General features: G+C 43.1%; 1 protein-coding gene across 1 annotated transcript in view; it reads right to left on the bottom strand.

Annotated features, from left to right (window-relative positions):
• Nucleotides 1-5986: 5986 nt before the first annotated feature.
• The window catches only part of arhgap15 (Rho GTPase activating protein 15), a 34874-nt gene continuing 16812 nt past the window's right edge, over nt 5987-24048 (bottom strand). Inside the window, exons 9-14 of the mRNA XM_028991816.1 lie at nt 22667-22789; nt 22006-22104; nt 20843-20920; nt 18138-18272; nt 10879-10984; nt 5987-6532 (exon numbers count right to left, since the gene is read on the bottom strand). Of these exons, the coding sequence (XP_028847649.1) occupies nt 6355-6532; nt 10879-10984; nt 18138-18272; nt 20843-20920; nt 22006-22104; nt 22667-22789 (719 nt within the window). The 3' untranslated portion in view covers nt 5987-6354. The remainder of the gene's footprint in view (nt 6533-10878; nt 10985-18137; nt 18273-20842; nt 20921-22005; nt 22105-22666; nt 22790-24048) is intronic.

A 24048-nucleotide genomic window follows, 5' to 3' on the forward strand; every position in this document is an offset into this window, starting at 1 on the left:
TCCTATGCTATCTGGCTGATGTTTTGGTCACTTTTGAACGCTGGTGGTGCTTTCACTCTGGTGGTAGCATGAGACGGAGTCTACAACCCACACAAGTGGCTCAGGTTGTCCAGCTCATCCAGGATGGCACGTCAATGTGAGCTGTGGAAAGAATGTTTGATGTGTCTGTCAGCGTAGTGTCCAGAGCATGGAGGTGCTACCAGGAGACAGTGGTGGCCTAGCGGTTAAGGAAGCGGCCCCGTAATCAGAAGGTTGCCGGTTCGAATCCCGATCTGCCAAGGTGCCACTGAGGTGCCACTGAGCAAAGCACCGTCCCCACACACTGCTCCCCGGGCGCTGGTCATGGCTGCCCACTGCTCACTCAGGGTGATGGGTTAAATGCAGAGGACAAATTTCACTGTGTGCACCGTGTGCTGTGCTGCTGTGTATCCGTAGGAGGGCAACAACCCAGCAGCAGGACCGCTAACTCCGGGAGTGTGCAAGGAGGAACAGGAGGAGCACTGCCAGAGCCCCACGTTGCACCACAGACTGTCCAGAAGTTGGTGGATGCTTTCTTCCAAGTCTGGAAAGAGATCCCTCAAGAGACCATCCGACACCTCATCAGGAGCATGACCAGGCGTTGTAGGGAGGTCATACAGGCACGTGGAGGTCACACACTTTACAGAGCCTCATCTTGGCTTGTTTTAAGGACAATTACATCAGAGTTGGATCAGCCTGTAGTGTATATTTCTTTTTTCATTTTTGGTGTGATTCCAAATCCAGACTTCCATGGGTTGATAAATTTGATTTCTATTGATTATTTTTGTGTGATTTTGTTGTCAGCATATTCATCTATGTAAAGTATTTAATAAGAATATTTCATTCATTCAGATCTAGGATTATATTCAATTTTTTTGAGCAGTGTATATTGTTACATTATATCGGTAATATAGGAACAAATCTGTCAACCGGGGTGGTAGTAGCCTTATGGACCTAAAGTCACAAGTTCAAACCCCATTGTGTTCCTGAATGAGACACTTTACCCTGAGTGTCTCCAGGGGGATTGTCACTGTCACTACTGATTGAAATGTGCTCAGGTTAAGGATAAATGCCGTAAATGTAAAAAGAAACCTGTAAATCTATACCTGGCTTGACTAGTGACCTTTATGATGTAACACCACCATCTAAATAGAGTAAAGCAACTAAAGGAAACAAAGACGTATCTCCTCTCTGTGTTTAGGCTCTTTTTTTTATTAATATTAATTTGCTGCCTGGTGAATTATACATAATTTGTTGTGATCGCCATAAGAACCCATCAAAGGTTCCATGTTTGTGTAAATGGCGGCCGGTATTCTTTTTACCTGACATATTACTGGTTTCCAAGTGCAACAGGGGCTTATGAATACTTGATTATGCATACGCATCAGCGTCTGACCTTTTAAAAACCACAAATATTGATGATGAATCTGCGCTTAGCCCAGTCACTGTGCAAATTGAATAAAAAGTTGTTTGGCAGCTTGCATGACAACTGTAAATTGCGCACATCACTCCTAATTCTGCACTTGCCCTGAGCCTGAGTTTGTGTAGCAATATGTTTTGTGCCACATTTGCATTTGAAATTATTCTTATTATTCACAAGCCTAGCGAGCCTGGTCCAAGCACACAGGGCTGTGTGACAGGAAGAGCTATGTGGGCGAAATGACTCTGACTGAACATGCACTTTCGGCATGGTTAGGGCAAGTTAGCCTATGACCTTTGGAAATTAAATTTAAAAGACTATTGACCCATTTCAACCAGCGTTGCCAGTAATCTCCCAGTTAAAATAGAAATTCCCAATTTTGTGCAATTTGCCCATCATTGTGTTACTGTGTTCTCTGTTGGTCTCTCCGCTGATCTGAGATCAGACCCTGATGATGTCATAACTCTTGTGACAAAGCCATGTAGCCTGCAAAATGTCACCACAAACATAAAAACTTAACTGCGACCTCCTATAAACTGCTGAGCTTTTTCTTGGCTTTGTTCATTTGCATAGCTCTTGTCTTTTGTGTGTTTTTGTTTAAATCTAAAAAGATATGGGTTTAATTAAAACCCAAAAGAATCGACTTTAAGTTCAGCCTTACAGAAGCCCGCTTCTACAGATTAGACAGTTTGTGTGTGCGCATGTTATCACCCCATCACATTCTTTCTTTGTCGCTATGCTTTTGTTGTGCGACTTTGTCTTTGATATTGATTATAGATCAGTTTTTGTCTTGAATATCAGCATCATTGCCCATGACGCCGCGGGTGTAGCAGGAGGCTCGGCGTCTTGATGTTTGCATGTGAGAAGAAGAAGAATTTTTGCTATCTCAGAAATAAAGGATATGCATATTTTAGCAAATTCCTCTTGAAGAGACGGCCAGAGGGTGAAGGGACGATTCTGTCACTGCTGTTGTTGAGGGGTAGGGATGGGGAGGCGGGGTGTCTATCTCAAGTGTGGACTTCAAAGGAGTCTGGATTTGGTTGTGCGCGCTGGTGGGGGTGCATCCAGTTCAGTGCTGCCTGTGGCGACGGGCTTTTTTTTTTTTTGGTTTATTTGTTTCCCGCGTCCCCATTTGTCTAATTCTGCACACTGCCGGTTTCATTCTGCTGCTGCGCTTTCCGATAAGACCGTGGGACGTCACCGGTGGCACCGCGGCGCAGTTGCCTCCACTGCATGGGGATGCAGTGTAAAAATATTCTGAAGAAGCTTGGTGCTGGTGGAAAGTACTGCTTGGTGATTTGGTGCGTGTGCATGGGACTCATTATCAGCAGTGGCTGGGTGAACTCTGGTCAGTAATTAATGCCTTTATAGCCGGTAGTAAAACAAGAGAGGCGTGCGGCACTCCAGTTCCAGCTCGGGTGGGATTCCAGATGGGTGCATCATTGGTGCCGCTGGTTTGCCGCTGACTGTATTGTCTCTCCCAGCGAAATATTAGAAACATATAATCATGTTGAGGCCTTCCAGGCTTATTCACTCCAGCGCTTTGATGAAATGAAGTCCCATCTTTCACTCCATTTCCCTTCCCTCAGACATCAGACTCACTTTAATGTTGGAGCAGGAGGCTGTCACGGCTTTGGAACAATCGTGACCTGTTGATTTTGGTCAGAGGTCCTCAGAGGGTTCGGGTCACCAACAGGACACTCCAAGAAAATGCCAAGAATCCTTCCAGCTGAATCATTGCCTTAATGAATGACATAATTTGTTAAAATCTTTTTTTCAAACAATAAAAAAATAAAAAGTCTCAGTATCATTTTAATTAAACGGGTATTTCAACCCAAATGAAAATCGGATTTTTTGTTTCTTCTCTAACCTTCAGAGAAAAATGGCCGTAGTCTGTAACACTCAAAAACTCACCCCAGTTAACCGAGATCGCTCACAGACCTTCACAGACTTGCGACCTGCATTTTTACAATGAGAGCAGGCGACGGGGCTCCGGTTCTTAAGGGGTGTACTAAAATACACCTGAAAATAGCAATAGATAGAAAGGAACTTTTCATCGCATTTTAACAGCTGAGGCATGTTAACAGTGTGTGCAAATGTTGAAAGTTATGAATACAGACATTTACCATAATGTGCATTAAAGAGGTGTGATGCGAAACGTTGTTTGCGTGTGTTTTGGGGAGAGCGGATGGCTAGAGGGCGCCTTGCTGTCACTGCCAGCCAGCCATCAGTCAACATGCCGATGGTTTCAGTGCAATAAAACTCTGATTTTAGCACTGATTACGGAGTAGATGTTCGATTTCTCATGCAATATAAAATAATATCAAGCATATAGTAACATATAGTAACGAAGTAGTAAAGCGTGTCAGTGGCACGTGGGATGCTGCTGGTTATAGAGCTTGAGAGGAAAGGGGAATGGTGCCGTGTGTTATTAGAAAGTTGGGAATGGTGGTTCGGGGCGGCGTGAAAAATTCGGTATTATCAGCGAGGTGCAGTGGCGTTAATTTCATGCCTCAGCGAGGAGCGCGGCTTTGTTGCTCTTGTCTGGCTTGACCCAGAACACCTTCAGCAGTGACGAACGGACTTAAAAGGATCACTGCAGCGTGGGGAGAACTTTTCAGCAGGAATCTTCCCTTTTCTAATCATGTTTTTTCCCCCCATGATGCCATGTTATGCAGTTATTGTACGTTTTATACTCTCAACAGAGCAATGCTGAATGAAAATACAGCAGGAAGGACACTGCAGAGACCGGAGAAGTTCAGAGAGAACTGACGGCGTCACCATTCGCACCGAGCGCCCTGCCAATTCCACATCTTGCATATGGACCTGTCTGATCTCACGATGTTGCTGCTGCTGCTATGGAAAACAGAAGAAAAGAGGAGGGATTAAGGAAGCATTGTCCTCAAGTGACACAGTCATATGTTATCAATATGCTGCCATGTTGTTCTGGAGCACAGTCACTGCTTTAATGGGGCCTGAGGGTTTCTGCATGGCAGCCGTTTCGCAGGGACGCTGCATTGTTACGCTTCCATTTTTCCCATGCGGGTCTTCCAAAAGGGACGCGGGGAGAGGCAGGCCTTCCCATCCTCAGACATTAGTGATCTACGGCCATTGCCTGAAATCTGCTGATGTTAAAGAAGATAACTAGTGTACTATATTTCTGAATCTGTGAAGGGAGTGGGGGGGGGGTTCTTTTTTTTTTTTTTTTTTTGCATTTTGCATTTTGGTCCCCTCCTAATGGACAAAAAGCAGCCGATCCGAGTGCAGAAAGTCGACGTCTGTTGCTTTTTGTGTGCTGAGGCTTGCAGCCCCACAGCTAAATGAAATGTAGTGCTGAAAGCTTTTGGTGGCCTGCTGGGCTCGTTACGGCCTCAGAAACGTGTCTTGCTGTGCCAGGAGGGAGGTCACCCAAAGCTGGATCTCATTTTTGTGTCCCTTTTATTTTCCGGTTGAGATTTAGTGAAACACAGATCTGCAAAATTTGGTCTGTCACCCCCCCCCCCCCCCCCCCCCCCCTCCTCTTCATTACTGGCCACAATGCTGAGGCATGAAACGCCTGATTTAGTGAATGTGATGTCAAGAGACGACTCCCTGTAATTACAGACTTTCTCTTATCTCTCAGCCCGAGAGTCTTCAGTGGTCCCAGTCTTAGCTTCAGGAAGAGAGAGCGTTTGAAAGCTCCGTGCCATTCTGGTTAGAAACCAGCGTAGAATCAGACAGTTATCAATCATTTCTGAAGTACATTTGCCGATCGATATATGACTGCACTCCAGAGTTTGTCCTCTGAAGACATTTCACGCTGTGACCAGGCTTCCGTGTTCTAGTCGAGCATGTTTTAGTCCGGAATCAGAGGATTTATAGCATTTATAGTGTGAGATAACAGTGTGGATAAAACGGTGAATTCCCGTGTTCATCAGCACTGCCTGTATTTCATGTGATTTTGTAGCATGTTCTGCGGCTAACCTGCTGGAGAAATAGTGCTTGGTGAGGACAATCAGCCACGGAAATTGCAGGAAGGATTTTTTTCAGGAGAATGCACTGAAGAGCTGTGTATAAGAAGGTAGGAGGAAAGATTCCGGGTTTCATCATTTATTTTTACAGCAAACTAGTGTTGCTCTTCATCAGCTGTGAATATTATTAAAATATGCAAATATACTTTCATCACATTTTCTGCATGGATGCAAGGCCTATCAGTTCTATATAAATTGAAATACTGTCAACAAGCTCCTTCTACTTACAGAGCTTAGTTGTACCAGGGGCGGCGGTGGCCTAGCGGGTAAGGAAGCGTGCCACTGAGGTCTCCTTGATCAAGGTACCGTCCCCACACACGGCTCCCTGGGCGGCCACTGCTCACCAAGGGTGATGCAGGGTTAAATGCAGAGGACACATTTCACCGTGTCATCGTGTGCTATGCTTGTTTTTGTCAGTCATACACAGCAACCACTTTCACCTATTAAAACGCCAGTGGCTGTAATTATATGTATTTTCATATCTAATGTGTACCACCTTAATATTGTAATACTATTTAGAAAAAATGAATGCAAGTGAAAGGGTTTGGTACCAGTTTAATACAAAAAGGAATAAAAAGCAAACTAAACAACACAAGTTTTACAGTAAAAGGACAACTCACCTCCACCTCCTGTTCTTTATGTTTTTTTATATGTAGACATATACAGGGGTGGTCAGTTTTTGGAAATCCACACTAAATCTCACGTTAAAAAAAATAAATGCAATGACCTGGTATTCATGTTTCCCACATTCCACAATGAAGTTTCCTGTATTTACAAATGGAAATATTTACACGATTGTCATGGTTTATTTCCTTTTCATATCTGTACTACTATCTGAATTGTCTCGACTGATCAGTCCTTAAAGAGACATTCATGAAGGTACTTGTCCCTTCAGATCCTTAACATTTAATTTCCCCCAAAAATCTCCAGACAATCAATGAGAATGACCTCCATGATTTGGTTTTGGTACATCATATTGACCGCCATGTTTCCTGAGTCCATTTCTGGCCACATGAGAGTCGGGCCAAAGACGATGCTGATGCCTTGGGTGGACATGAGGTTTTTCCGAGAGTGGGCTAGAACTCTGCAAAAATTGCAAAAAGAGATCCATCAGCTGAGCATTTTAAATGAAAGTCATAAACCAAGAGAACACTTTTGGAAAAGCATAAACACATCATACTCCGATCCTTCCTGGCTAAACTTCTGCCACGTTTGTCAGAAAGAAGCATTTCAGCCGTGGCAGTAACTTTCACTTTGTTATGCTTCTTAAAAAAAAAACAGCTTGTCATTTTTAAAGAGCACGCCCACCACAGAGACAGGGAAAGATTTACACAAACTTCCCCCGTAATTTCATCTTATAAAAGCTAGCACATTGGGAGACAGAAAGTGATCTGCAAATGGCTGAACGGAGAGTGTATCTGAGGACTCGTGCATGGGTTCCGCAGGCTCTGTGAGAGGACTTGGACGTGTCCTCGCAGTCCTGAGGTTTGGCGGGAGTACAGACACGATCAATATGGGGCAACCCGCTCGCTGGAGGAGCCGGCTCCGGGGGTCTCTCGTAGGGTGGGGCCTGCAAGGATGCTGGAATCCTGCCTCCCATCCTTCCAGAAAGATAATAGCTGCTAAAGGGGGCTGCTTGTGGGTCAGTTGCACAACGTTATTGTCAGGATTGAATTTTTTTTTTTTTTTTGGGATAACTGATTCCAGACGCGGAAGGCGGTTTCAGGTGGGAGTTTCATTGTAGGCAGTTTCTTAATAGAACATCATTAATGAGCCATTTAGGCGCATTATAGAGCCTGCATACATGAAAAAGGTTTGTGTGTGTGTGTTATTGTGACACTAACTGCATTGATTAGCACAAGTCAATCCCACCCATGTGTGTATATATTTGAGTTAATAAGCATTAGGAGGCTATTTTAAGGGTGGGGAGGGGTTGTTACCGAGACCCACATAATCAGCGCAACAGGGTTTCAAGGGCCAGCCCGTTAAACAAGTTCTTACCATAATTCCCCGTTAATGTGAGCAATTAACTTCTGTGCTGCCGCGGCCCCTGTGCACTCGCCATCAGCATTTTAACTTAATTAGGACTGCATGAGGTAAGCATCTCTGCCGCCCTTGCTAATGGCCCTGTAATGATCTAAAATAAGGTGATTCAATTTCAGAAGTGTTTATTTTGCACCATAAATCTTTTTTTTTTTTATTTGGAAAAGCCTCCTATGCACGTAAGTTATAAGCAATTTCACATTGCTGGCCGCTGCAGATTTTTTTTTTTTTTTTTTTTTAAATGACAAATTATTCTATTTTAATGACCAAGACAGACTGAGTGTGAGCACCCTCAACAGCGGTGATTAGTGTAGATTTTTATAATGCAGTTGTCTGTTCCTTAAAGAAGCGGAAAAGCTCTTTACCCCTTCAAAAATGTGATTGTGTGGTGATTAAAGTGTTTAATGATGGCAACAGCAGCACTGACCTTCCAGTTCAGGATAAACAATATAAACTTCCATGGCGACCGGTCACAGTCGATAATGCACCTTTATTTAACATTTGTCGGATTTGCCAATGAGCCACAACATTAAAACCACCTGCAACCATATCCTCTGAAGGTGTCCTGTCAGATCCGGTTCCAAGACAGCAGGTCCATTACATTCTGAAAGTTGCGAGGGTTCACCTCCGTGGTGGGACTGGGCCGAGATCTGGAGGAGAGGCCGCGCTCATTATGTCATTAGCGAATCTGGAGGTCAAACGTCCAAAGGCCTGCCGCGCTCTGCGCGTCACAGTTCTCCCCTGCTGCTGTCCTAATATTTCCGGCGGTGACGGCGGCTCAGCGCTGTAGGCGTCCCGCACGCCGCGTTCACCTACTCAGCGAAGCTGGCCGCTCTGCTTCATTAGGCACTCGACCCATTAGAGCATTATCAATTAGCCGGCCACAGCATCTTGGGCTGTGCGTGTGGCATGACTGTTGGCCGCAGATGACCGGCAGCGGTTTCAGGCATGCTCGGGTGCGTCCGACCAATCCCTGACACTCCTGGCATGTGTGGGCTCGAGATGCCAATGGTTATTAATTAGCGCGCCGTACCAGGAAAGGCTAATTGGGGCGGAGAATAAATGGAGGTGGTGGAGGGGGGCGGTTGGGGGCATGGCTCTGAGGTGGCGCCCTCATCGTGGCAATACGCGGGCCCGGGTCAGCTGCTTCTGGAATGTTTTATTGCTATGTTCTATAAAAGGGCGGATAGATGACAGGGAAATGACACTGAAAATCGGATTCATCTTGTCTACCTTCTCCACAGCCTAACAGCAAGAGACACGATTGCCCCCCTGTGACTTGTATTTTACTTTAAATCAGAGAAGTTTACTTTCCAAAACGTGGTAATGAGGACCGTGAATTAGCGGCAGAGTGAAACAGAGCCACGGCCCTTCAAAGCCCCCTGTGGTAAATGGGGACTTTGCGGCGTCGGCGTCAAAAACACCCGCAAAAGCAGGCAGAAATAGACTGGATGTGTGACGGTACGCTGGTTTCCTTGACCACACCATCACAACGCGAGTACACAGCCGGTTATTGAATCCAGGCAACACGGACAAGGTGCAGAGGGAGAACCAGAAGGAGCCCACAACAAAGCCCCCTCAGACTCCTACGCCGTGCCTGCAGGACCAAACCAGATTGAAAGGATCCCGAAGGAATCCAAAACACCCCCCCAGCCATTTGCACCAGTGCCACAGTGCAAGCCAGGCTTGAAACGAAATAAAACGTTCATGGAACCCGGCGTACCAGATTGCCAGGTTGGTGCTCTACCTTCTCCTAACGCACAATGACCGGCAATAGCTGTAGAATGGCTGCGTTTTGCAGATCTAGGCCGTCCTCCGCCTTTTCATTCTCTAACCCCCCTCCCACCCAATCTATCCCGCTTCTCCAGATTCCTCATCCTTCTTTTTGTGGGCTGTTAAAATCAGCGTCCTCAGTCAAGAAAGAGGCAGAATGTGTTAAAAAAAGGAAAAAAAAAGAACCGGGAACCACATCAGTTACAGGGGTGTGGTCCCAGAAGCCACGATCCAGGCACCGCGATCTACGCTCACATTGCCCCACTTATTCTAATGGCAAGCAGGCAAGGAACCAGCTTGGATTTACTTTGTCGCTTGGACTAACTTGGGCAGCGCGCTGCATGCAGGGCTGTGGAAGAAGTGTAGTGTGGGCTCATGTTCTTCATGCCTTCTGAACTTACAGAAATAAAAAGTGGGATGCCATTAAAATGCAGTGTCGTTACATTCGCAGTCCTGTGTGTTTATGAACGCAGTTGAAAAGGGGTGGAGCTTGTAGACATGATTGACGGCTCTCACAGCCCTCTCCCCATCTCCCTTCCTCCCTTTTCTTCTCCATTCTCCTACAGTGCCCCGCCCCAAGGAGTCTCTCCCATGAACACCTAAAACATGCTTCATCTGTAATAGTTCTGGTAAAATACAGCCAGTCTAACTTTTCAACATGATCAAGAAACCACATTTCATTGTGATTTTATTCAAAATATACTGTAAAGAAGCAGAAGCTTAATTTGAAGAAGGTTTTGTATAAGTTAGGCATGACTCCCTCCTCAGCTGTTCGTCGGAACAGGCGTTTCAGCAGAAAGGCGTGGCTCACGTTCCATTCTCTGTGATGAAGCTGGCATGCAAAACCAAACAGACTTCAGCACAAGAGCCAAAGGGCATGTTCCACTGGGAGAGGGGAAGGGGGTTGGCCTGCGCTCATCAATCTGAAATGAGTTCCCTGGCCCTGTTTGCAGGGTGGTAAATGTGCGTAGGGGTAAAATGGGATGAGACACCCCCCCTGGGAAGCGGAGTTAGCCATATGGCCCAGTGGACAGTGCCAGAAATGCTATGACTGTGTTGTGTGTTCACACACCAGTGTTCTCTATATAGTGTGACGGGTTGGGCGGAGACTCATTACATTCAATCTATACTGTATGTGAGAATTTGGTTATTTGGTTTTGGAGTGTCTGCATTAGTAGTTACAAGTTTTAAACCTGTGATATGTCATGATTAGGCTGAAACCTCATCCTACTCCCATGGGTTGGGCCACTTCATTAAACCGACCGTAAAAAAGGGGAATCCGCGTCTCCATTTGTCTATACACACAGTAGACATTTGTCACCAGTATTTTTAGTCATCTGTCTTTGACGGTGTTAAAAGTTCGTCAGCACATTTTCACCTAGCCAGGCCACCCAGCACAACAAGCTACCCACTCATGGTGGTCCTCAGTGGACATCTGAGAGCATTATGCAGCTGCTGCATCAGTTATGTGCAGAAAATGAACAGTCAGACCAATGGGCTTTTAAATTAACGCAACTGGGACAATATATTTTTAAAAAGCGTGCTATACTCTGAATGTATTGTTGGGGAAACACATCGAAATCTTTCTTGGACAATTTTTGGATAATATCTTACTTTTGCAAGTGTCTGAAGAGCAGCTTTATGGTGTCATGGTTTGGCTTGGGGAGCTGGTGAATCAGTTTCTTCACAGCCTGCACCTTCTGCTTGGCATCCTTTGATTCTGCATCGGGAAGAGAAACACCAGCATTTGGTGCCTGATTTATTCAATTTTCAGCCAAAAAAATTATTTAAAATATATTTAACTAAAAGTATTGCTGAGGTTCAGGTTAACGTAGGGTTTGATTTGGTCTTTGTCTTGGGAACAGTTTAGTGCATATAATGAAGATTTAATGCAATCCTTTCTCTAAATCTTCAGAAATATATGAATGTGTGTGTGTGTATAACTGAGTGTGTCAGACTGATGTTTTGTGGCCACTGTGACTTCCAGGACACTTAATAGGCAACTGAGAGGCGTAGAACATAATGATGTCTAATAGCTCGATCCCATTAGAGGCTGTTATGCTGTAATCTGAACTCAAATCACTGACCCCATGACCCCCGTCTCCCCAGACGCAGGAGGACTGAGAAGCTTTAAACCCGAGGACATGAAATGACCTGTGACTTTTAAGAAAATGGTCGATTAACCTACCCCTCTCCCACCTTGGTTTCTTCTATGACCTCTGACCTTATGAAAGTTGCTGCATCCATCAGTGGTGATGCGCGTCAAGTTATTCATCAGCTTTCACTCACACTTTTCATACTGTCCGCATCATTAGTTTATGTAACTTTCAGCCAGAATTGAGCAAAGTTATGATAGCAAATGTGATTATTACCAGACATTCTTAACCTTGCAGTTGATCCAGTGGACACATACTCGTTCAGCGGCATGATCATGGAATGACAGGAAAGATCCTAATCTGCTGTACAAACGGAGGGTTTCCCCTGGGCACAGTCGGAGCAGATGTCTGCATGCACACACCGAGCTGGCAGAGGAACGTGGCTAGCAGATGCCGGAACTGCATGCCATGTCTGCCAGGCGGGCACAGACAGCAAACACATTCTGGGAGCAAGCCCTGACCTTCTGCTGTAGGTAAAGCCTGCTGGTTTGATTGGTTTGGTCCGTTAGCACTTCCTTACTCTGTCATCATGGCCAATTAGGCACAATCTTATTCTGGCTAATAAAAACAAGATGGCACAAAAAAAAAAGTCATTATCTTTCGTACAGACTGGAGCAGCTCATCTCAGCCCATGGTTATGCAAACAAGCAAAGGCCTTTGCTCTTCCTGAGACTGTAAAACTCTGTGGCAGTCGGCCTTTAAAATATTTAATCTGGTTATCACTGCTGGCGTGGAGGACAGCACTCGCTAATTACTTTGCCATTGGTGGCTAACATATTGGAGATGTTCCCCTCATCCTCTATTCAGGACAGATGGCCAGGACAGTGTCATTAATATATCATATTACTGTATTAGGCCTCAGCATGCATATTTAGCTTTGCTGTTTCAAAGAAGACACCCTCCCTCAGATGACAGAGTCTATACTCAGACTGCCATCAGATTGAGTTCCGGCTTGTTTTGGGGGACCAGAAAATTACCATATTTTAAGACTAAAGCAATAAATGATTTTTCAGATCACTTGATGAGGTCATTTCCTCACATGGATTATCCTACCACTGCTATGCCGACGACACAACTCATCTTCTCTTTTCCTCCCTCAGATCTACATGCTGCTTCCAAAATCTCTGCATGTCTAACTGATATTTCATCTTGGATGGCAGCCCATCACCTCCAACTCAATCCCACCAAAACTGAACTAATATTCATTCCAGCAGATTCTTCACCACATCAAGATCTTGCTATTTACCTGGACAACTCACAGCTCTCTCCTTCTACAACAGCCCTTGGAGTAACAATAGACAACCAACTCTCCTTCTCGACTCACATCAGCAATCTTTCCCGCTCATGTAGATTCCTTCTCTACAATATCAGACGAATCCGCCCTTATCTGTCAACACAGGCCACCCAACTACTGGTTCAGTCCTTAGTAACCTCACGACTAGACTACTGTAACTCCCTTCTAGCTGGTCAACCTCTAAGTACCATCCAACCTCTACAACTCATACAAAATGCAGCAGCACGACTGATCTTCAACCTTCCCAAATTCTCCCACACCACCCCTCTGCTACGTTCCCTCCACTGGCTCCCAGTAGCTGCACGCATCAGGTTCAAAATACTGATGCTGGCCTACAAAGCCAAACATGGAGTAGCACCATCCTTATTACACCTCGCACTGTACCTCATATACTCCGAACCTCCAGTACTGTACCCTCCATCTCTGAAGGTAAAAGGAATACGCTCATCTAGACTCTTCTCCGTCTTGGCCCCTCGGTGGTGGAATGAACTTCCCCTCGAGGTCAGAACAGCTCAGTCATTGAGTATTTTCAAATGACAGCTCAAGAACTTCCTCTTTAGAGAATATTTAGATGAACTTGTAACTTTCTTATTGTCTAACGTATGTACAGAATCTACAACATAGTGAATAAAAAGATTGTATTCATAGTTGGGGGTCCTAATGAACCAGAACTGATCTCTTCATCGATGGTATCATGAAAGCACGTTGTAAGTTGCTCTGAATGAGGGCGTCTGCCAAATGCCTTAAATGTAAAATGTAAAAGACAAAATGTGGGATGAGTAGAACGCCTGTGTGGAACATCAGTGCAACTGGTGCAACCTTCAACTTTCAAATAATCTACAAAGTGTGACACTTGAGCACCCTAGTCATAGCACCTCACTAGTCTGCTATTCTGCTATGTCTAGCAACTTTACTCACTTTTTAGCTGAAATAAGCATTTGTCACATAAGCTTTCATTTCAGGCTCCCATGTGAGCCAGGATATTGTGAAACTCTAAGGGAAATGTGTGATTTATGATCTGTTATGACAAGAGATAATTACAGCATTCTGGCTTCTCCCTGTAGGGCTTCTATAAAACCGAATTCATTCTTAAATACACCCATGTTCCAGTATTTGCAAATGCTTGAGAAATATACATATTACATGGTGAACATTGATGTTGGGAACATGATACTGTTCACTCTCGGTCTTAAACTACACTTTATTATTATTAATAATGTACTTAGTGTGATTAGTGAGTGACTGTAACACATTGTAGAAAGAAATAATTTATTTTCTCATTTACTTTTAATCTACAAAAGGGATACTATTGATTTCAGAGTAATTTATAAAACAACAGGGAAGGGTTGGCAGTATTAGAAAAATCGTGTTTGAAAGCAGCCAAAAGACATTGGCTGTCAGACTGCACTGGTGGCTTTATTTTGCAGTATTGTACAGTAGTAGAATTTCCTGAAAAGCGGCGTATAAAATCCAATTTCAAAGACTAGGCGGGTTTGCTCGAGTAAAGCTCGCTGCGCAACGTCATCTCCAGGCTTAGTTTGCTGCCTTAGTATTTGCCCAGTCAAGACAAATATTAGCACAGTGCAAATAGTCCTGCAGGTTATGATTAAGATCTTAAACGTCTCTCAATGCTTTTGGTTCATGAAAAACAAGTCTTAGAAGGTTGCAGCTGCATTTTATTGAACGTGAAAAGCTCCTTGATGGAATATAGAGACTGAATGTATTTTTGCATTTCAGACAGCTATTTTACCAGACAGCTAACTTTTATGTCAATGATTGTTCTGAAACATTACACACTTCTGCACTCACAATTCTACAGAGTTATTGAATATAAAGTAAGTACGCATATATAAAATGTAGATTATGATCATGATGATGACAACCAGCACTTCAAGTGCTAATAATGAAACAAGAAAGAAGTGACAAACTGCTTGTGGATTAATAAATCTCCCCTTCCTGCATGTAGGTGTCGGCTGCAGTGAACAGGCTAGCAGGCGAGACAGGTGGCCAGAGAGCCCGGCTCTTATTCAGGGCACTATGAATAATATATTGGAGCACAGTCAAGCCAGAAGTCCAGGCAGGCAAACACAGCTGCTACCCCACCACCTTCCAAAAACCTGAACTCAACCACAGGATGAGAACAGTCCCACAACCCCTACCAGCCAGCTCTGGAATTAAACGTACATACCATGGAGGGTAAATGGGAGTAAACGATGTAGCAGTAGGGTGCTATAGTAAATGCCACTATCAAGTGCTCCATTTTTATTCCATGATTCCGGATGTGCAGATTTTAAAACACAAGCATTCGTGTGCATGCATACAGGGAGTGCAGAATTATTAGGCAAGTTGTATTTTTGAGGAATCATTTTATTATTGAACAACAGCCATGTTCTCAATGAACCCAAAAAACTCATTAATATCAAAGCTGAATGTTTTTGGAAGTAGTTTTTAGTTTTGTTTTTATTTTTAGCTATTTTAGGGGGATATCTGTGTGTGCAGGTGACTATTACTGTGCATAATTATTAGGCAACTTAACAAAAAACAAATATATACCCATTTCAATTATTTATTTTTACCAGTCAAACCTATATAACATCTCCACATTCACAAATATACATTTCTGACATTCAAAAACAAAACAAAAACAAATCAGAGACCAATATAGCCACCTTTCTTTGCAAGGACACTCAAAATCCTTGGATTATGTCAGTGTTTTGATCTGTTCACCATCAACATTGCGAGCAGCAGCAACCACAGCCTCCCAGACACTGTTCAGAGAGGTGTACTGTTTTCCCTCCTTGTAAATCTCACATTTGATGATTGACCACAGGTTTTCAATGGGGTTCAGATCAGGTGAACAAGGAGGCCATGTCATTAGTTTTCCTTCTTTTATACCATTTCTTGCCAGCCACGCTGTGGAGTACTTGGACGCGTGTGATGGAGCATTGTCCTGCATGAAAATCATGTTTTTCTTGAAGGATGCAGACTTCTTCCTGTACCACTGCTTGAAGAAGGTGTCTTCCAGAAACTGGCAGTCGGACCAGCCCAAACCAGTACTCCACCTCCACCTTGCTGGCGTCTGAGTCGGACTGGAGCTCTCTGCCCTTTACCAATCCAGCCACGGGCCCATCCATCTGGCCCATCAAGACTCACTCTCATTTCATCAGTCCATAAAACCTTAGAAAAATCAGTCTTGAGATATTTCTTGGCCCAGTCTTGACGTTTCAGCTTGTGTGTCTTGTTCATCGGTGGTTGTCTTTCAGCCTTTCTTACCTTGGCCATGTCTCTGAGTATTGCACACCTTGTGCTTTTGGGCACTCCAGTGATGTTGCAGCTCTGAAATATGGCCAGACTGGTGGCAAGGGGCATCTTGGGAGCTGCACGCTTGACTTTTCTCAGTTCATGGGCAGTTATTTTGCGCCTTGGTTTTTCTACACGCTTGCAACCCTGTTGACTATTTTGAATGAAACGCTTGATTGTTCGATGATCACGCTTCAGAAGCTTTGCAATTTTAAGAGTGCTGCATCCCTCTGCAAGATATCTCACTATTTTTTACTTTTCTGAGCCTGTCAAGTCCTTCTTTTGACCCATTTTGCCAAAGGAAAGGAAGTTGCCTAATAATTATGTACACCTGATATAGGGTGTTGATGTCATTAGACCACACCCCTTCTCATTACAGAGAGCACATCATCTAATATGCTTAATTGGTAGTAGGCTTTCGAGCCTATACAGCTTGGAGTAAGACAACATGCATGAAGAGGATGATGTGGACAAAATACTCATTTGCCTAATAATTCTGCACTCCCTGTATAAGTAGCCAGCCAATAATGTGATTCTTCCCTATGCAGAGACACCCCCCTCCATCCCTAAGGAGGTGTCCAAAGGACCCTTAGCTAATGCCACCCCTTCAGAGGGGCAGTCAGAATAGCGTGATGATAATCAAATTGATCCTTCAACACACAACTCACTGTAACTTGCATTCTAAATCGCTAATGATGGTTGGCCAGTAGCTTATTCATCCAATAAAAGTGCAACACATAAGGGACGCTAATGAGGACAGAAGCCCATGAATGTTTTCTGCTGGTCGGCTCAACCAACCTGCAGTTAATTCAGAAAGATATGCATGGAGTACTGATGGGTGTCAATCAACCAAAATTGTTGTTCTACAGATGCAGGTTATTATAAAATGTGTGTATGGTTCTTCCCTAAGTTCAGTTCAGCTCTATTCTATTGAAGTTGCCTAGCGGGTAAAGAAAATGGACCCAAAATCAGAAGGTTCGAATTCCAAAATCTCCAAGAATCCACTGAGGTGCCACTGAGCAAACCACCCACCCCATACACTGCTCCCTGGGAGCCTGTCATGACTGCCCACTGCTCTGCTGATGGGTGGTAGGAGCCTAGTGGGTAACACACTCGCCTATGAACCAGAAGACCCAGGTTCAAATCTCACTTACTACCATTGTGTCCCTGAGCAAGACACTTAACCAAGAGTGTCTCCGGGAGGACTGTCCATGTAACTACTGATTGTAAGTCGCTCTGGATAAGGGCGTCTGGTAAACACTGTAAATGTAAAAGCAGAGGTCACATTTCGTTGTGTGCTGTGTATCACAATGACAGTCTCTTCACTTTCACTTTTCATTTGCATTCCATTGTAACATAATGCAGGTTGGGCTAATTACGCAGCATAAATTTTACTCTTATCGATAGATTTCAGCATACGCTTAAGCATTTCTTGGGCCCCCACAGTGATGTTGCCTAAGGCTAGAGACAGATGGGCCCTAAGGTGTGATAACATGAGCATATGTTCCTTTCACAGAGTCCACCGGCAAGTGGGAACTCTGCGGTGGCATTTGGTCACCTAAATACGATCCAAGAAGAGGAGATCCCAGTGTAGGTTCTGTCTGGAACGCAGGCCATAGCTTTACCCACGGGCCTGTAAAATCTCCCATTGATCATAGCTCATGCTTTTTATAAGATGAGAAGTAGTTCCTATCTACTGAACCACGACCCTCTTGGCTGAGAGACTTTTCCCCAGCCTGAAAGAGATTAATTTTCACCTTTCACTTTTTTTACTTTATTGCTCTTTTTTTTAATGGGTCTTTTCTTTAAACAGTCACTCATTTCTTTTGTCAGTCACTCATTTGCACACCTTCACCCTACCAGTTACACATATTTTATGTTAAAGACATAAATGTGTAATATTTGGTTATGTTTGCAATATTTGCCTATTGGTTCATTGTATACTTTGAAATATTTGCAATACTGTGGTCTGTAGCAGTCGCAGTCGAAAATTAATTTTTCACCAAAATTAATTTTCACCTCTTTCATTTTAAGGAAAACTTCAGTTTGATCATCTTCTAAACCCCCTCCATCCGTTTCATCCATCATTCATTGTTCAATGGCGTCAGAATATCAATACTCACTTATGGCCTCCACAAATGGCTCAAAGAAGCGAAAGGGGAACAGGGGCTCCGGCAGCTCTCTGAAAAACATCTTCACCGCCCCGGTGATGACATGTATGTCCTCCCACTGGCTCTGCTCCAAGTTGAGCTCCTCCTCTGGGGAAACAGCAGAGACAAAAAGTGGGGTTGCCGGGTGATATGGGAAATAATGGGGGGAAGGATTAGCAAATGCTAATCATTATGCTAATGTTTACCTACATTGTCACCGGTTGCGGTCGGTGAAAGGCGGCTCAGGCCGGATGTTCGCTCGCACAGAAGAGTGCTACGCGTACGGACGTTTTCATCTAGTGAAAACAAGCGGCATCGTTGCGGCTCAGACTTGGCCCAGGATTGCGGCCGTGTACTTCAAGGTACTCGCTGGTGAATGAGCCATTGTGATGAGTGGCCTTCTGAAGCTGTGTGAAATGCTAATGGAGAGCAAACCATGGAGGAGCACGGACCTTTTTCTAACCTGATTTCGACTGACCTTACCCAGCCTGCTCCTGCAGACAAACAGCGGGAATCCATTCAATTAGCCCACTGCTCCAGAGTGCACATTTGGCACTTCATAGCTAATTGCTAATCAGACCGCCTTTGTTGCCTCATTAAAGGCATCACATTCAGATCTGACTCAAGAGCCTCTTGGGGAGGCCAGGAATGTGAGTCGACCTCCACGTTGGAAAAAGCTCAGTGCTTCAGAACCTTTGCGCAGCCTGACAATTTTTTCTTGAATATCACAAAACCTCTCGTTTCAGCATAGCTGTTGAATGGAAATTGTAAATTAAAATAAAATAGTATGCGTAAATGTATATCTTGTGTTTGAATATGTGAATATGGTTGAAATATGTCAGCCTTTTATATACAATTTAGATACATTTTGTACACAAAGAAACCCTATAATGTTACACTATAATTGATGTTGAGAAACATAACTCTAGATGTTACTTCTACATTCTTATTAGTGTCCACAGTAGTGACTATTTTTTGGCAGTGCTGTCTTTTCAGATTGGAATCACATTTGAATGATTTCTCTCCCAGTGCCTCTAAATCAGGTTTGTGGCCTTTTACAACCTTTACATACCAGAGAATCTAAATAGATAATAGATTTATGTAATAGATAATAGATTTATGTTTAAAATTTTACATATATTCTATTGGAAGTTGGAAAAATATCTACGTTAGTACTCACTGATTGGTAAATCAGTTGATTGGACATGATTTGGAAAGACACACACCTTTCTAAATAAGTTCCTATAGTTGACAGTGCACATCAGAGCGCACAACAAGCCATGAAGTCCAAAGACTTGTCAGGATTGTATTAAAAGACAGATCTGAGGAAGCAATGAAATTACAGCAGCATGAAGGTGCCAATGAGCAAGGTTACCTCAATAATCCATAAATGGAACAAGTTTGGAATCAACAACAATATTTATATCTTATTTGCCCCCAAATCACATAAAGTAAGTCTCAATGGGCTTTGACAGACCCTTCAATTGACACCCTCCACATTTTGACCTTTTTTGCAAACAAGTCACCTGAAATGTTACGTTTCAGAGGTAAAAATTCTACATTGCTTACTGCATTATTATTGATAAGCATCAAATATAGAGTGTGATTGTGACAGTAAATATATAGTCAACAACATATTGTTTAATTCCAAAAAATCCAAGTTAAACAAACCACTAGGAATAGAGTTAGAGTTAATAATCACTGTGGGGGATGCTCTAGCATTTATCTGTGGAGAGGAGAACCTTCCAGAAGGACAAACATTTCTGCAACACTCTACCAGTCAGGCCTGTATAGTAGAGTGGCCAGATGGAAGCCACTCTTCAGTAAGACACATGACAGCCTGCCTGGAGTTTGCCAAAGGCAAAGAGCAAACAAGATTTAACTCTTTGGCCTGAATTCCAAGCACCATGTTTGGAAGAAAAAAAGGCAATGCTCATCAACCACCCATGTACATCCCTACAGTAAAGCATGGTCGTGGCAGCTTCATGCTGATTTTTGCCAGTAGGAACTGGGAGAATAGTCAGGATAGGGGGAAGAGGAATGCAGCAATGTACAGAGACATCCTGGATGAATTCCTGCTCCAGATCACTGTGGATAATCTTTCAAGAGGACAATGTCCATAAACACACAGTGAGGATAACAAAGGAGTGGCTTTGGGACAACTTTGTGAAAGTCCATGATTTCAGCAAAGATCTGAATGTGACTGTTCACTGATGCTATCTATCCAAATTGATACAGCTCATGGAGGTTCTGGTGAAACAGACAACTCAAAAATATTTGAAGCTACAATTGCTGCCAAAAGGTTTTCCCCTGTATGTAATGCGACCTTTGGAAGTTTGGAAAGACACAGTAAAAATGGAGTATATTTTTATACAGTACAGGCCAAAAGTTTGGACACGCGTTCTCATTCAATGTGTTTTCTTTATTTTCATGACCATTTACATTGGTAGATTCTCACTGAAGGCATCAAAACTATGAATGAACACATGTGGAGTTTACAATAAAAGGTGAAATAACTGAAAACATGTTTTATATTCTAGTTATATTACCCATTAAATGTCTGCATGTGTGTGTTAATGTGTGTGTGTCTTTGGGGGGGAATTTTTTTTTTCCCCTTAAACTCGTCTCCTACATCACAGTGGAAGCTAATCAACTAACCTGTGCCCTGATGGTCTCACCTTGATCAACCAGAAATCGTAACTTTTGTATGGTGGCCAGGTTCCCGCTCACCCTGTATATCCCATCTGCTTCCAGCCCTACAGAGGGGACAGAGAAAGCCCAGGCCATGGGAGGAAAGTTCATGTGAGGCACTGGCAAACAAAAATATGAACATCAAAGGTCTCGTTTGACAGGCAATCTTGCAAGATTCATTAGTAAAGGGATTGTTGTTTATATCCACTTTCAGTCCTCAAGCCAAGTATAAGCTCAGGAACTTTAATTCTGATAATTCAGAAGACTGTCTTAATTATAGTGTTAGGCTGCCATGTGTGTGCTCTTCCAAGAACATGTGACACCAATGCCAAAACCACACATATTCATTTTGCTCTGTCCCACCCCATCCTTTCTGACTTTAATGTCATTTTTTTATTTGTGGAAATTACTGTACTTTAATTCCAGCGTGCATACAAGGCTACACCCCTCCCCCTCCTCGGACAATGAGATCACATCTCCATACTTCTCACCCCAGCCTACAGACCCATCATCAAGCAGTTCAGACCAGCCATCAGAGACGTGAGAACATGGCCCCGGGGGGGCCATTTTCTCCTTCCAGGACTGTTTGACTGCAAAGACTGGGAGATGTTTAGACTTGGAGGATTACACAACCTCAGTCACCAGTTTCATTGGCAAGTGTGTTGAGGATGTCACCGTCTCCAAGACAGTCATCACCCGTCCAAACCTCAAACCCCGGTTCTCTGCTAAGCTGCGCAACCTGGTGAAAATCAGGGACTTTTCCTTCCAGTCCAAAGACAAAGAGGGTTATTCTACATCCAGAGCCAACCTGTCATGGGCCATTAAGGAGGCAAAGCCATCTTATGCAGAGAAAACCAACAGCCACTTCACATCTTCAAATGACACAACGTTCTTTTAACCCTTGTCATGCCCTGCACACAACAAAGTAGCTTTAATGTGCAGCTCAGCTCTAAATGGCACACAGATTTATTATCAATTAGTTTAATATGTTTTACACAATTACCATACTTTTTTTTCAAGTAGCATCCATGAGAGACCATGCATATAAGTAAGACTTATATTTTAATGCCAATCTCGAGCATACAATATAATAATATACATTGTATTATTTAGAACAACAACAATAATAAAATTGCTTTACAGGACTTACCTCGTTTTTCTACTTCTTCAAAGCATTGCTTGACAAACTTGGGAACTGTACTTCCTTCACGATTACACAGGGTCACTAAATGGCATCCAAATACACGATCTGAAAACAAAATGACCAAAAGCCTTGACTGGATATCTTATTCCCTCAATTCCTCATAAACTTTTTCCCAGGATGGGCTCCGCCAGCACCGGCCCAGAGTAGTATTAAGTGGTTATGGAAACTGAGTGTGTAATTTAGAACTATTGGAAGTATCATTTTTGTTGTATCAACAGCTTCATTATCCTTTCTAATAATGCAAAACTACACAGTGAAGTGTAAACTCAAACAGAAACTGAGCTATGTGTCAACAGTGTTGATGAGTAACGAGTTTCAACATTTAATTATGGGAAAAATGTGAGGAAATATGTATAATTAAATTACTCTTACTTAATGAAAGATTCTTGGTTACAATTTTTGCTACATCTTTTGTGTCAGCCAATCAGCGCTCAGTGCCAATAAAAAGTAAATGTGTTGAGCCGCCGATCCTGATATGGAAGCTGTCTGTCATCTTTTAGAAGGTTTCTACCAGTCTTCCATTTTATTATTTCACATTTTACACACAATACCCCATCAACTATAAACTAAAGGGGGAAATGTCAGTTATGATATGATTTCTTCTAACCTTTGATGATGCCTTTTTCCTGTAAAGTTTTCATTGATGGACGTCTGGAGATGAACTTCTTCAACCGGCTCTTCACTCCATTCTTATCTGCACTGTCGGATGCACTGTAATTCAGCTTGAAAACTTGTAAAGAAGACAAATCAGAAGTAACACATGAGGAAGAGTCAGTCCTCCCCTTTCACTATTTAGCAGATTTGAGTCTTGATGTAAACACTTAATAATTGAATGAAAGAAAGGTATGATAATAATGGTTCAATACTTAAATAAATACTCAACATAAACTTGTATTTTGTGAATGTTATCATAGATCTGTATAGTGAAAGTGAAGTGATTGTCACACGGTGCACACAATGAAATGTGTCCTCTGCTTTTAACCATCACCAGTGGGCAGCCATGACAGGCGCCCAGGGAGCAGTGTGTGGGGACGATGCTTTGCTCAGTGGCACCTCAGTGGCACCTTCCGGCTCGGAATTCAAACCGGCAACCTTTTTGTTTACAGGGCTGTTTCTTAACCCCTAGGCCACCACTGGCCCAGTAATGTATATTTTAACAGCCAGTAAAAAAAAAAGATTAGCTAATGATACAATATTTAAAACATTACATTTAGTTTTAAAGTAGGACTGACACAATGATAATGAAAAGTTGCAAAAGAACATAAAAATGGACATGTAAAGATTTAAGTCCCATTCAGGTTATTCAAATTCTGTGTGCATGCAAAAACACTATAACTATGCACTTGTGATGTGTCTGAAATGTGTCCGCATTTAAATTTAATTTCCATTTTATTGATTCTCAGAGTCTGCAGAGTGTCCAGTTGAAAAAGACGTCACTCCCCGTTCGAGCCAACCTCTTTGCCACCCTTGTCTTTGTCACATTTTGAATATGTGTTCTTTACCCTTTAATGATGCAGGGTACGAAGAAAACCAATTCCAGTAAGCTGAACCTGAGCTTTTGTGCTTCTCTTCTGGCTTTTTTCTCTTTACTAATGACATTTTTCCAGCACCTTGAGGAATTCCCTATTGCAGAATAACAAATTCTAATAACAAAATCTAAAAGTAATAAAAGATGATGAAATGGGTTATACACTGTATTTAGTAACATTTCATTTTAAATGTGCATCTTTAGGGTGCTGGACAGAGTAGTTTGTCTCGACAGGTTAAGCAAACAATGTTAGTAGCTTTAAACAAATTTTGCCTTGCAAGTTAAAGAAATATTGAGCATCATGCTCCGTGAGTCAAAAATCCTGTATGCTGCCATGTTTGTTCAGAGAGTTCCCTGTTGCACAAGCTGGACATGTACTGGAGCATACATTTTAAACCATGAGGGTAAAGTGGCCCTTCACTAAGATCCTGAGCTACAGTGCCCTCCAGTCAGTGTAAAAG

The sequence above is a fragment of the Denticeps clupeoides genome, chromosome 9, assembly GCF_900700375.1.
Source record: "Denticeps clupeoides chromosome 9, fDenClu1.1, whole genome shotgun sequence".
NCBI classification, from domain to species: domain Eukaryota; kingdom Metazoa; phylum Chordata; class Actinopteri; order Clupeiformes; family Denticipitidae; genus Denticeps; species Denticeps clupeoides.